Source organism: Penaeus chinensis, chromosome 1 (assembly GCF_019202785.1).
Source record: "Penaeus chinensis breed Huanghai No. 1 chromosome 1, ASM1920278v2, whole genome shotgun sequence".
Taxonomy (NCBI): Eukaryota; Metazoa; Arthropoda; class Malacostraca; order Decapoda; family Penaeidae; genus Penaeus; species Penaeus chinensis.
In genome coordinates this window covers 20,305,875-20,318,374 of record NC_061819.1, presented here as the reverse complement: position 1 = coordinate 20,318,374, position 12,500 = coordinate 20,305,875, and the positions used below count along the sequence as shown (strand labels likewise).

At 36.9% G+C, this 12,500-nt stretch overlaps 2 protein-coding genes across 5 annotated transcripts in view; one reads left to right on the top strand and one right to left on the bottom strand.

Moving 5' to 3' along the window:
* Positions 1–2,611, bottom strand: part of LOC125027344 (mediator of RNA polymerase II transcription subunit 24-like) — an 18,113-nt gene extending 15,502 nt beyond the window's left edge. For 2 of the 4 annotated variants that reach the window (XM_047616375.1, XM_047616400.1), the window contains exons 1-2: positions 2,534–2,611; positions 910–945 (exon numbers count right to left, since the gene is read on the bottom strand). The gene's annotated coding sequence lies outside the window, so the exon portion shown is untranslated. Of the gene's footprint in view, positions 1–909; positions 946–2,450 lie in introns of all 4 variants that reach the window. The other 2 variants (XM_047616381.1, XM_047616391.1) reach the window with 2 other exon arrangements.
* A 3,240-nt stretch (positions 2,612–5,851) lies between these two features.
* LOC125028090 overlaps positions 5,852–12,500 on the top strand; it is a 14,047-nt gene continuing 7,398 nt past the window's right edge. Inside the window, exons 1-2 of the mRNA XM_047617419.1 lie at positions 5,852–5,984; positions 8,842–9,680. Of these exons, the coding sequence (XP_047473375.1) occupies positions 8,871–9,680 (810 nt within the window). The 5' untranslated portion in view covers positions 5,852–5,984; positions 8,842–8,870. The remainder of the gene's footprint in view (positions 5,985–8,841; positions 9,681–12,500) is intronic.

Genomic DNA, 12,500 nt, shown 5'->3' with positions numbered 1-12,500 from the left:
TCTAGATCCACACTGCAACATGAAATAACATAAAACGAGAAAATTATTCCTATAAGAAATAACCAAGATTTTTCAACCTCCTACACTGACTTCATGACTAAATTATTGAAAAATAGTTGAATCTGGTAAATTAACTCTTTAAAGAAGTTATAGAAGTTGTGTAAATCATTATACACAATAATGCAAGACAGATTTACCAAGCTCATTCTCTGAGACCCTGACATAGTGGTATAAGTACTTATGTAGACCTTGGACCCCTTGCCCCTCTTCTTCCACTGTCACTTTGCAAAAAGATCTAACCAACACAGCTTGTTTGCTGCTTCTTTTCTTCTCCTTGTTTATTTCTTTAGCAAAAATAATCACTGACATCTCGCACAACTTTTTATGATATACATGGTGTGTATAGTGTATATACATGGTGGAAAAACTTGGCAGGCCACTATACAGTCACTTCTTTATTTTATGTTTTTTTATTTCCTTTTCAAAGTAAAGAGCTTTTGCACTGTGCTGTTTTGTCATAAGGCTCATTAGAATGTTGCAGTCGTTCTGATCTTCAATCCATACAGATAGCATTTTCCCATCCTTTCAATCACAGTGCTAAAAGAATACTTGTACTGAGTAATTGTTAGGGAACATAGAATGACTGTCTTCTTTACCTTCTTATTTTCCTAGATTGCTTGCACAGTTAAGTGTGGCAAGTCCAATGCTTTACCAATCAGTCATATATATACACTAGTAGACTGTTTAGGCTAATGCAGCAATAGTGTTAGCTTCAAAATAACATTATTTAAAATTTCTTGTACCATAAACAAAAGTGAGAGTGGTGAAAAATTAATACTTCAAACAGGATCATCATAAAATGAGGATTACTTGTATTTTTTTAAAAGTTAGCTTAATCCTAACACTTACCACAATCCATAAAACTGCATATTTCTTGTCACTCAACTGTAATAAGAGAAATATATATAAATTTTAGTAAAAAAAAAAAAAAAATCTGTGCAAGTACATCACCATTCAATTTAAAGTTTACCATAACTTTCCTCTCTTATGTCACTTATTTTCTAGTAGTTTTTAAAATGTTTAGTTTGCTGACTACAATGTAAAATTCAGCTGTGGTAATGAAAGGCATCCCTAAAGTTTCTGTCCATGCACAAGCCCACACATATATATAAACTAACCTACAGCTACCTGGCAATTCCTCAAGTATGGCATATTCAATATGCCTAGAATTTTGGATAATTGCTCTATATTACACATATAAGAATACTATGACAGTACCCCACAAACAGTAACTCCTGGAAAAAGATACGTTTAATTTTTTTTACATTTCCATGTAAAAAATTACAAACATCTTTTTTCAGGAGTTATTGTCACATGTATGCAATGCAAAAATTCTCAAACTCTGCTGTAATCTTAGTACTGAATCAGTCACTATATTACGATCCACCTCCTGGGGGGTTACTGCTACCCAACCCCTGCCCATGAAATCAAAGAATCCTCCACATATTCACGGCAGCAGAGTGTCAGACATACTTGGCATCGGTTATATGCTCTACCCTGCTGTGAGTAAAGCAAAAACTCCAGACTGTGCATGCACAACTAGAACTATCATAAAACTAGTCAATAGACATCACATTATGTCACCATACCTATAATCACTTCACATTATTATAGTTCAGTATTTACTATATTCTATTCATATTTTACCCCACAGTTTCCCTGGTACATTTCATACCCTCCCCTACCATTGGGTTCAGTTAATGTTACCGAGAGCAATGCACAGAAATGGAGGGAAATGGACACTGCCATCTTACAGAGCAAAATAAATAATAATAGACATCACAGGTACAGCTGCTCTGCCTTTATGATTACTGTGAAATGACATAAATATCTGCTACATATCACTTCTGAAAGACTAAGTCTGCCCTCACACATCCAGTTCTTAATGTCACGATTTCTGCAAGGTGGCATGAAGTGCTAATTATATGGGTTACAGGGGGTCTTGACCCCATGTCCAGGGAATAAATAGAAAGTACGAAAGGTAGGGTTTGGATTTTTGGGTTCACATGATACCCTGGTTTTGGGACTCTGGAGAGTGTGTCACTCTCGGTAACAAATACCTCGGGTCCAAAATGTCGATAATAGGGGAAGTTTCCGCGGCATAATTTCGATACATATGGATAGCAAAGAGAGAGATGAATCCTTCGATTCCAAAATCGTCACGATCGGTTGTGCGAAGGTATTCTAAAAAATTATCATCATTTACATTAAATTCTTCAGGGTACCGTATTAACTGCACCACTATGCTATGGATGACTAAATTGGAAAAGCTGAATTTACTTAAAATTTGTCATGCAAATCAAATGAAAATCCACTATCTAGCGGGGTCTTGGCTACTCAATTTTTCCTTATGCTTTTTGCAGTTACTATACGTTTTGTAGACTTCCAACCTTTTCATAGAATAATCACGTTATTATAATTTCCTCGTGGTACATTAACCTGGTCTCATCTAACAGAACAAAACAATGCATACATTTTTTGTACGCCAGAGGTGGAAGAGGACCGAGGTAATGGTAAACACAAACAATGATGACTACGGGCTTAAAAAAATAAAATGCCGGGTTCATTTAATGGAGTGTGTATTTTCCAACCGGAAATTACATGTACCTTTCATGCTACGTAAAAGCAATATTGCGACCATGGGATATGATTTTACGATCTACTAATTTTATAAAAAAAAATATATATATATAAGATATCATATATGTCTCGAAGAATTTCTTTACACACTTTCTGCTCATACAGACGTTCACACGCAATCAAAAATATACACAGTACGTATGTATGTAATTATGTATGTATGTATGTATATATATGTATCCATGTATGTATGTATGTATATATATATATATATATATATATATATATATATATATATGCATGTATGTATGTATGTATATATATGCATGTATGTATGTATGCACGTATGTATACATGTATGTATGCATGTATGTAAGCATAAATGTATGCATGTATGTATGTATGTATGTATGTATGTATGTATGTATGTATGTATGTATTTACGTATGTATGTATGTGCGTATGTATGTACGTATGTATGTACATATGTATGTATGTACGTATGTATGTATGTATGTATGTATGCATGTATGTATGTATGTATGTATGTATGTATGTATGTATGTATGTATGTATGTATGTATGCATGTATGTATGTATGTATGTATGTATGTATGTATGTATGTATGTATGTATGTATGTATGTATGTATGCATGTATGTATGTATGTATGTATGTATGTATGTATGTATGTATGTTTGTATGCATGCATGCATGCATGCATGCATGCATACATGTATGTATGTATGAACTGTACGTATGTGTGTATGTATGTGTACCCCTCACACACTCGTGTATGTATATGCCGGTCTGCAGAGTACGGCACTTTTCGACGAGATATCCGGTGTGCAAGGTTAAAACGCTAGGTGTGCCGGTGTGCACCGACGAATTTGCTTTGAACCGACATTTCGCTAATGCGAAGGAGCATTCCTTGACTTTTTTTTTCGTTCAGTTCGTCTGGGTCATTCGAATACAGACACTAGACAAGTCCTGAAGAGTTTGAAATGACCTGTGTGAATTAATATGTCGCCATGTATGTATCCTTGTGGCATCATCTGTGATGTGTTAATATGTTTGCTGTGTTAATATGTTTGGTAGGTGATGTAATTGCTATATTAGTATGCAATGCGATTCTCCTATATAGTTTATATAATGTCTGTATAATATGAGCAATGCAGCATTTAATGTCATGTTGTGTCCCTGTTGTAATTGGAACACAGCCATACTGAGGCAAAACTACCGGTGTGCAGGAACTTTACGACAAAAAATCTCCGGTGTGCACATGCCATACTCTGCAGACTGGTGTGTGTGTGTGTGTGTGTGTGTGTGTGTGTGTGTGTGTGTGTATATATATATATATATATGTATATATATATATATATATATATATATATATGTACTGTGCGTGTTCATAAGAACGTATGTATATATATATATATATATATATATATATATATATATATACATAATGTATGTATGTATGTATGTATGTCTGTATACACTAATACTCCCAATTTTACGTGTGACTTCCCTTTTGTAATTTCACTCTATTTCAGCATTATATCAATTAGTTATTACAAACACAAGAAACTGTTCTTTATATTTAATAGAGTTCACTTATACATGGCGAGTACTGGAGAGACCTGTACTCGCCAGGAGACGAGGAAATTCCCTATTAGGGTATATATATACATATACATACACACATTATGAATATCTATACATATATATATATATTATTTGTATGTGTGTGTGTGTGCGTGTGTGAGTGTGTGAGTGTGTCTGTGTGTCTGTGTGTGTGTGTGTGTCTGTGTGTGTGTGTGTGTGTGAGTGTGTGTGTGTGTGTGTGAGTGTGTGTGTGTGTGTGTGTGTGTGTGTGTGTGTGTGTGTGCAGAGAGAGATAGAGAGAGTTGCCTAAATATAGAATAAACTTTCAAAATTCGAATGGCAAAACTACATGCGGTGCAAAGAACTATGTAACTATTTCATATCACCTGATGTTGTTATGAAGTTACATTATATCCCAAATTTAAAATGCAATAACACAATATGTCCATGTATCAAAGGTAACAATGCCATTCCACTCTCAGGCAACATACCGGTGTGGGTAAATACGTAGATGAAAGGTTATGTAGTTATTCTTTCCTCTTAAATTATATAATGCTGCTCATAATTATGTTTCAGACTAAATTTTCAATGTAATACAAATATATAAGACTATGACCATGCCTCGAATACATCAAAGCTTGCCCACGCCTGTGTGGTGGCCAGGGGGATTAGATAAAAGGACTGAACTAATGAATCACATGGCAGTGCTATGATATCCAGAAACGAACCACTTAAATTATTATTTTTGTTCTTATCTTATCGTAATAAATCAGTAACAGAATGGAGAATACAATCAATTAATCACAGGCACACTTGGACGCGCGTGCGTACTCACACACGCACGTGCACAGACACACACACACACACACACACACACACACACACACACACACACACACACACACACATATATATATATATATATATATATATATGTGTGTGTGTGTGTGTGTGTGTGTGTGTCTGTGTGTATACACACATGTGTATACACACATACATATGTATATATATATGTATGTATATATAAACACATTTACCTATATGAGTTTTTAGATATGATTATATTATATATATATACATATATATGTATATATATAGACACACGCAAATATCTATCTATCTATCTATCTATATATATGTGTGTGTGTGTGTGTATGTGTGTATGTGTGTGTGTGTGTGTGTGTGTGTGTGTGTGTGTGTGTGTGTGTGTGTGTGTGTGTGTGTTATACATGTGTATACACACTACATGTGAAATAAACTACTTTTTAAAATATTATCTTTTATCAATTATCAGATTTAGTTTCTTACCCCGAGAGAATTCATGTCTTAAAAAAGCTCGCAAAGAGTCAGACGAATATTTAATTATTTTTGACAGCAAGGAAACCCGCGCAAAATATTTACTTAATAGGAGTCGTATAATGTTTCTTAAGTCAGTCAGATAACGAGCATTTAGATACATAATTATCTTTTAACTAAAGCGATATATACGAAATATCAGAAACTACATACTTCCAAACGTCAATAAGCAGACTTAAATAAACATTGAAAGTAAAAACGACAAAACACAACCCGGACTTACATCGAGATGACCATTGTTTACATTGAGGAGGAAGAACTTGGCACGGAAAGTGGTTGTCTCCGGATTTGAAATTTGTTTCGCTTCTTAGAGCATTTTACTCCACAATTTTGGTCCTCACTGACTGCGAAAATAACAACTGAGACATTCCCTTTCTCTTGTAAGTAAAAGTTGACTGAAACATACCCGTAGGAGAGGTAAAATGTGTAAAATTATGAGTTGCGACATTATCAGTGACGATAAGAGACATTGAAAAACATTACTTATTTTATGGGTTTGAAATTAGTGACCTTAAGATTTGGAACTTGGAAGTTTATGATGTTTTTTTTTATCAGTATAATCTCTAATACTGTTTGTCTTGGATATTTGATTTCAAGTTAGTTACGCAATTGTTAAAAGTCATGTACCATGTATAAAGTCCTTTCCATTCGCTGAGAAACATTACATGCATACTGGCTGATATGTTTGTATCACAATATTACTGTACTTGCCAGCAACACATCCAAAATAATTACTGGAATCCCTTCATTTTTTATGTTTTGCTATGATATTTTAGAAGTCGGTACGGTAAGTCCCCAACGTATGGACAAAATGGGGACCGAGAGGCTGTCTGCAAGTCGATTTGTTTGTATGTCGTAAGTCGGGTCTCCATTGCCTTTTTTCCCATTGTTTTAAAGTTTTGTTTACATTAAGAATACCTGTAAATAAATCCCAATAAGTACGACATACCTTATACAGTACCTGTAATATGTAATGTTTTTAATATTATTTGAGGGGAATTATGGCACAAAAAGTGTCGGTACTCGAGGACACAGTGAAGAAATGCTTTCATGTTTATGGCGGGAGGGCAGGCGAGTGATACGCACAGCTGAGTGAGCGCGGCAGCGCCACAGCATGACAGACTCGTGAACTATATTCGCGCCCGGGAAATTTGAAGTTTGCTTGCATCTTTCAAACAATTTTTTGGACTTAAGTATTTTACAAAGTTTGTTCGTATGTATGGAATGTGCGTAAGTAGAATGTTCTTAAGTAGGGGACTATCTGTATTTGTTACTGAGAGTGACGCACCTCCAGAGACAAAGTCCCAAAACGAGGGTGAACCCAGAATTCCAAACCTAACATTTCCTAACATGTATTTATTCTCTTGAGAAAAATTATTCTCTTGAGAATAAATACATGGTATTTATGCCAACTAATATAAAATACGACATTAACCCAGTGCCACTGGGGAAAATGAATAAAAAGTTTGAAATATGCTACTCATTTTTTATATTTTTGTGAACTGTGTCTGCACATAGATGGCTCTGCTAGTGCTTAGCCACAAAGGAGTCAATTAATAGACCTTGTGACCTTACCTGATTTCACCTATCCTTGAATTAGCAGGGAAAAATGTATTTTTTACTTGTGTTATGAATATTTATGGTGTTATTTTTATTAAACATTATAATTACTATAATGTTATAAACATTAGTAACAGCAAAATAAGATAATGTAAAATATTTATGTAAATCAAGGAAAAGGGTAAATGAGTGAGACAGGCAAAATTCGTAATTGGCTTATTGGTGACTTAGTACAACTGTAGCCATCTATGCGTAAAAACAATTAAACAAGTAAACTCACAGTGGGCATGGCATGTACATACATGCTATGCCCATTGGCACTGGGTTAAGAATTCTGGCTATGTGAAGGTGTTGTGGACTTAGCCTGTGAGTGGTGACATGCAGGGGATATTTTTGTCATTTCCCATTAAATATGAGGCTGCTACAGATGTACCTGTATTGCTTCTTACTCTGTTTTTTATGCTCTATAAAATGGCAGTGTCCATTTCCCTATATCTCTGTGCGTCACTCCTGGTAACATTAACCGAAGTCAAGAGCTATAACATCATGGTACTTACTGATAGAAGGGTTGGATTTTTTTGTTGTTTTGTTTTGCACAGTCATGTGGTACTAGACAAACATTGCCTTAATGTACAAAATTACAAATTTTGATACTTTTAATCCTTGGCATTTCCATGGCAAGTTGATGATAAGAAAGTAAAGCAACCAGTAATTTTTAAGGAAACTGGTTATTTATGGTAAATACACTCTGGTGTCCCTAGTCTTCACTTAGGACACTTTCAAGTATCCCTTTCAGCAGAGATGTAACCAATGTTATTGTGCAGTTGCCATTATGTTGTTGATCAATTTTTCATGATTATTCATCATTTCACTGATATGATAATAAATAGAAACAGAAACTACTGGTTGTTATTAACAAAGATGGAAAAAAAACGTGAAGGCACTAATCAATTCGCATACTACATATTACTTTGTCTCCCAACCTTGACTTCGAATGTCTTACTTTTTTATTACTTTGAAAATATTGCATTTTATGAATCATTACTATTTATAATTGAAGTGATATATGAATCTCTGCTTTCATATTCAATTATGCATATAAGATCATTAGAATAACTATTCATAATGTAATATGAGTTTTGTAATAATCATTTAATTATACAGACATATTTCATAGACTTGATGTGAATCTGCCTAGATGCTAAGAAACAGAATAAAAGATGATGTGAGGTAGTAGATTAAGTTCATATAAAGAAAAGGGAAATAAGTGGTGTGTAAGACTCCATTAAATGGCACTTCAAATCTAGACTCATTTAAAAATCTAACTGTTTAAATGTTTGCAATGAGACTTTCTTCTCATAGTTAAATTTTCTATCAAAATCCACTTGAAACTGGATGTGGTCTGGACTGGATGGTTTAGAGTTTGAAGTCCATCATATTAGTGGTTCACTATCAGATGATTGGTGCAACTCTTGCACAGATGCAAAGGCCAACAAATATCAATTTAGTATATTTAGGAGACTTTAGGAGACTGAAACGATTCCTTATATAGGAGCAAATTGCCTGGGAAGTCTACAAGTGCTATCTTGCCAGAACTTACAAATTGTAGGTGAGTATGAGGATGTGTGTGTGTCAGTGTGTGTTTTTAATTATTCCTTTTTTCTTTTTTTGTGGCAGGTTTAGCAATTGGTCACCTCTAGAAGTTCATGGCGAGCAAACGCAATGCAAGGAATAAAGTTATTCATCGACAAACATTCCAGAACAGTAACCAGATGGTGGAGTTAACAGTGAAAACAATACCTAAACAGGCAGTTCGGGATGAGGTCTCCAAATCTCAGCCCCCATTTGTTCGAGACTGTGCTCTTAGAAAAAAATTACAAAAGGTTGTTGATGATAAGAACAACAATATCAATCACAAAAATGCCGGAAGAAAGGCCTCTGGAAATTATTCTAGCAACAGGGACAGAGCTAAGGGCTTGAATGGACGAGTTACAGTTGAAGTGATAAAAAATAAAAGTAAACGAAACCAGCATGAGGTCGTTTCACATAATGCTACTTGGGAAGAAATGCTTCATAGCTGTAGTACTATCACAACTTGTAGTGACTTAGATGCAACAGAAGACTCCTCTGTATTACAGCTGACAAACAACATGAGAAATGAACCCTCCAAATCTGCAGGACAACCACCTGGGAGGATTGATAAGGAAAACACAAAAAGTAATTTAACTAGAGCTCAGATTCACTTACATAACCAACAAAATCAGTCAGTACAAACATCATTTGTCAATCCTTATCAACAAAATGTAACAAATAACCAGTCCCAAAATAGACAAGGGAACAAGAGACCTGTACAAGAAGAATATGAAAGACCTTATAATAGTCAAGTTAGAAACACAAGGTCAGTAGCAGTAGAGACAGATCAAGATAACATCAGGTCAAATGTCCAAGGAGGTCATACACAGAGTTTAAACACAGAGAGAGTTCCATCTAATCAACTTCTCCAGCAGCCAGAACAGGTAAGGATTTTTTTTCTTTCTTTCTTTCTTATCCCCCAATCCCTTGCCTGTTGTTGTCGTGAGGGGCTTGGGAGACAGAGACTGAGGCTTAGTGTTGGGGATCGCCCTTGGGCCTCAGCCCTCGAATCAACTAATTTTGCATGGTTATTTCTTCCACTTTCCTTTTCCTTATCTTCCCTAACCCCTTCCCCTGTCCAATTCCTAAGGTGTAAGAGCTGTGTTGAAAGGATGAAAGGCTGACTTTATGCCAGTCATGAATGCCTTCAGGGAGCCATGGGCATGGTTGGGTGGACCTTTTATCTTCCTCATGTATTTCAAGCTTACCATGGCCAGTAATGAAGATTTTGTACCCTTATTAGGGGCATTGAAGCTTGTCCCTTTATCATCTTGCCTTTCTGAAACAAACTCCTCTGCTTTACTGCCCCGACTCTTCTTTTGATCACGGCTCTGGCCACTGCTACTACACCCCCCTCGTTGACACAAGCTGTCAACTTGATCCATCCTGAATCATCTACCCAAGTTTTAACTCAACTTTAACTCAAAAGATACCCCTTCATCACTCCAATATCCTCCAACCCACCTTCTACACAATCGTCTTCATTTTCTACCTCCTACCTTATTACAACTCTTCAACCCTATTGCCCTCATCCCCATAGTGCTATCTTGCTCCACACCACTCCTTCCTCCACGCATCCTCGCCCTTCTACAATTCCTACTTCTACAAACCTTTTGAGTATCCTATTTAGCCCAGCCATATGAGACAGATTTTTTTGTGATTTCCCCCAATAGCCCCTTACTCTGATAAAACCCTTCTCTTTCAACAGTGCTTCCAAAAACAATTAGGCAGTGTTTTCTTCTGCTGTTGTCCTGATTGTTCACACCTTGTCACAGTCACAGTCTCAAACCCATGCACTTTCTACCCTGGTTGACCTCACTGGTAAACCTATTCCTGCCCAACCCCACTCCCCCCTAATACATGTACTTGAACTGTTTCCATTTCCCTGGCTGATTGCCCTATCTACGACAAAGATTGATCAGACTGTGAAGATGAACTACTTGCCTGCTTTGCTGACTACTATGCAGTATCAATACAGTGCTACACTATTCCCCCCAGAGGCCACTGTAAGTCCTACATCAATATTGCCAAGATTACCTTGGCAACATATAGACATGACCTTCCCCATAAGGTCTATATAAGAATCTTGCCCTATCAGACTATATCAACCCCCGCCCCTTCAATGTCAGAAATGTTGGTATTTTGGCCACCCTGTAAAGCACTGTCATGCCACAGCCTTCTGCCCTCTCTTTGCCCATCCAGGTCATGACCATTCAAAGTGCCCTGGACAGTCACGTATAGGTGCTAATTGTGGTGGCTCCCATAATGTATTTTATAGGGACTGCCCAGCTTACAAGTAGTTCTCAGATACAAACTTGGTCTCACTCTATGAAAGGCCAGAGAGGAAGCATGCCGATGAGGTTTTTTCAATCACTTCCTACTCTAATACCATCCTTTGCCCCATTTCTGTCCCCTCTATGCAAGTAATCTCTACATCTTCCTCAGTACCACTTCCCCTAACTTGATAACTGCCCACTTCTACTTTGCCCATCTCCTAGTCAAATCCATTCTAAATCCAGATACTCCAATATCAACAACTTCCGCTATGTCCCTCCCTATTCCTTGACGTATCTATCACACCAGACAATCCAAGTTTCCACCCCATCTTCGCCAAACACATCCCTTCCCACATCTTACATCCTCTACTCCTGAGATGCCTATCTTCTCCTCACCTCCTTATAAAAAATATTTGTTTCCCAAACCTCCCCACCCATATCCCCTCCAGAAACCCTTGAGGTCATTAGAAACTTCCTATAAAAAATATTTGTTTCCCAAACCTCCCCACCCATATCCCCTCCAGAAACCCTTGAGGTCATTAGAAACTTCCTTAGTAAGAGAAAGTTCCTGTCTCTCATCCATCCTCCAGTTTCTGGCTGCATTCAAAGTGACCACTGACATCCATGCTCCTCCTCCTCATATTCCCCCTTTTGTCACACTCTTTGGGGTGACTCTACCACTGCTTCCCATATTTCTTTCTAACGCTGACCTTATCCCTCTGAACTCAGGTTACCCCACCCACCTCAACATCGCACTCAAACCTTTTCATGCCTTGACCTTTCTCTTTGCTCTCCTTCCCTTCATCTTGACTTTCATTGGTTAGTTGTGGACCACCTTCCCTATAGTGATCACTTCCCTATTCTCCTTTCCATTTCCTTTGACCTTCTCCCTAACCTTCCACATTGGTGCTTCAAAAGAGCAGACTGGCTTATTTTTACCTCTCTCTCTACTCTCCCTCTTCCTCCATCTTCCTTCACTTCCACATCAGACATGCTTTCTTATTTCACAATCATTATCCCTAGTGCTGCCTTAACAGCCATTCCCTGAACTTCCTAGACATACACATCTAAATGTGTTCCATGGTGGAGCACTGAATTCTCCAAAGGGCTTCAAATGAAGTTTTCGGGGTGGAGTAGTTATCGCTACAAGCAAAATACCCCCAGCCAAACATTAACCCTTTATTAATTTTAAAGGAACATTAACTCAACTATGTTGCATAATCAAAATCGGAACTAAAACCAGCTTGCAAAATTATTTCTCCAAATTACCTCCTCTACACCTGTTTCTACAATATGGCTTAGAATCCATAAACTATTAGGGAAACATCCCCTTCATCCTGCCCCAATCATCCACATCCATAACCCTCTAATTTCTGATCCTTTACAAGTTGGTACTGAACTTATTGCATAGTTCAGCCAGGTCAGTAG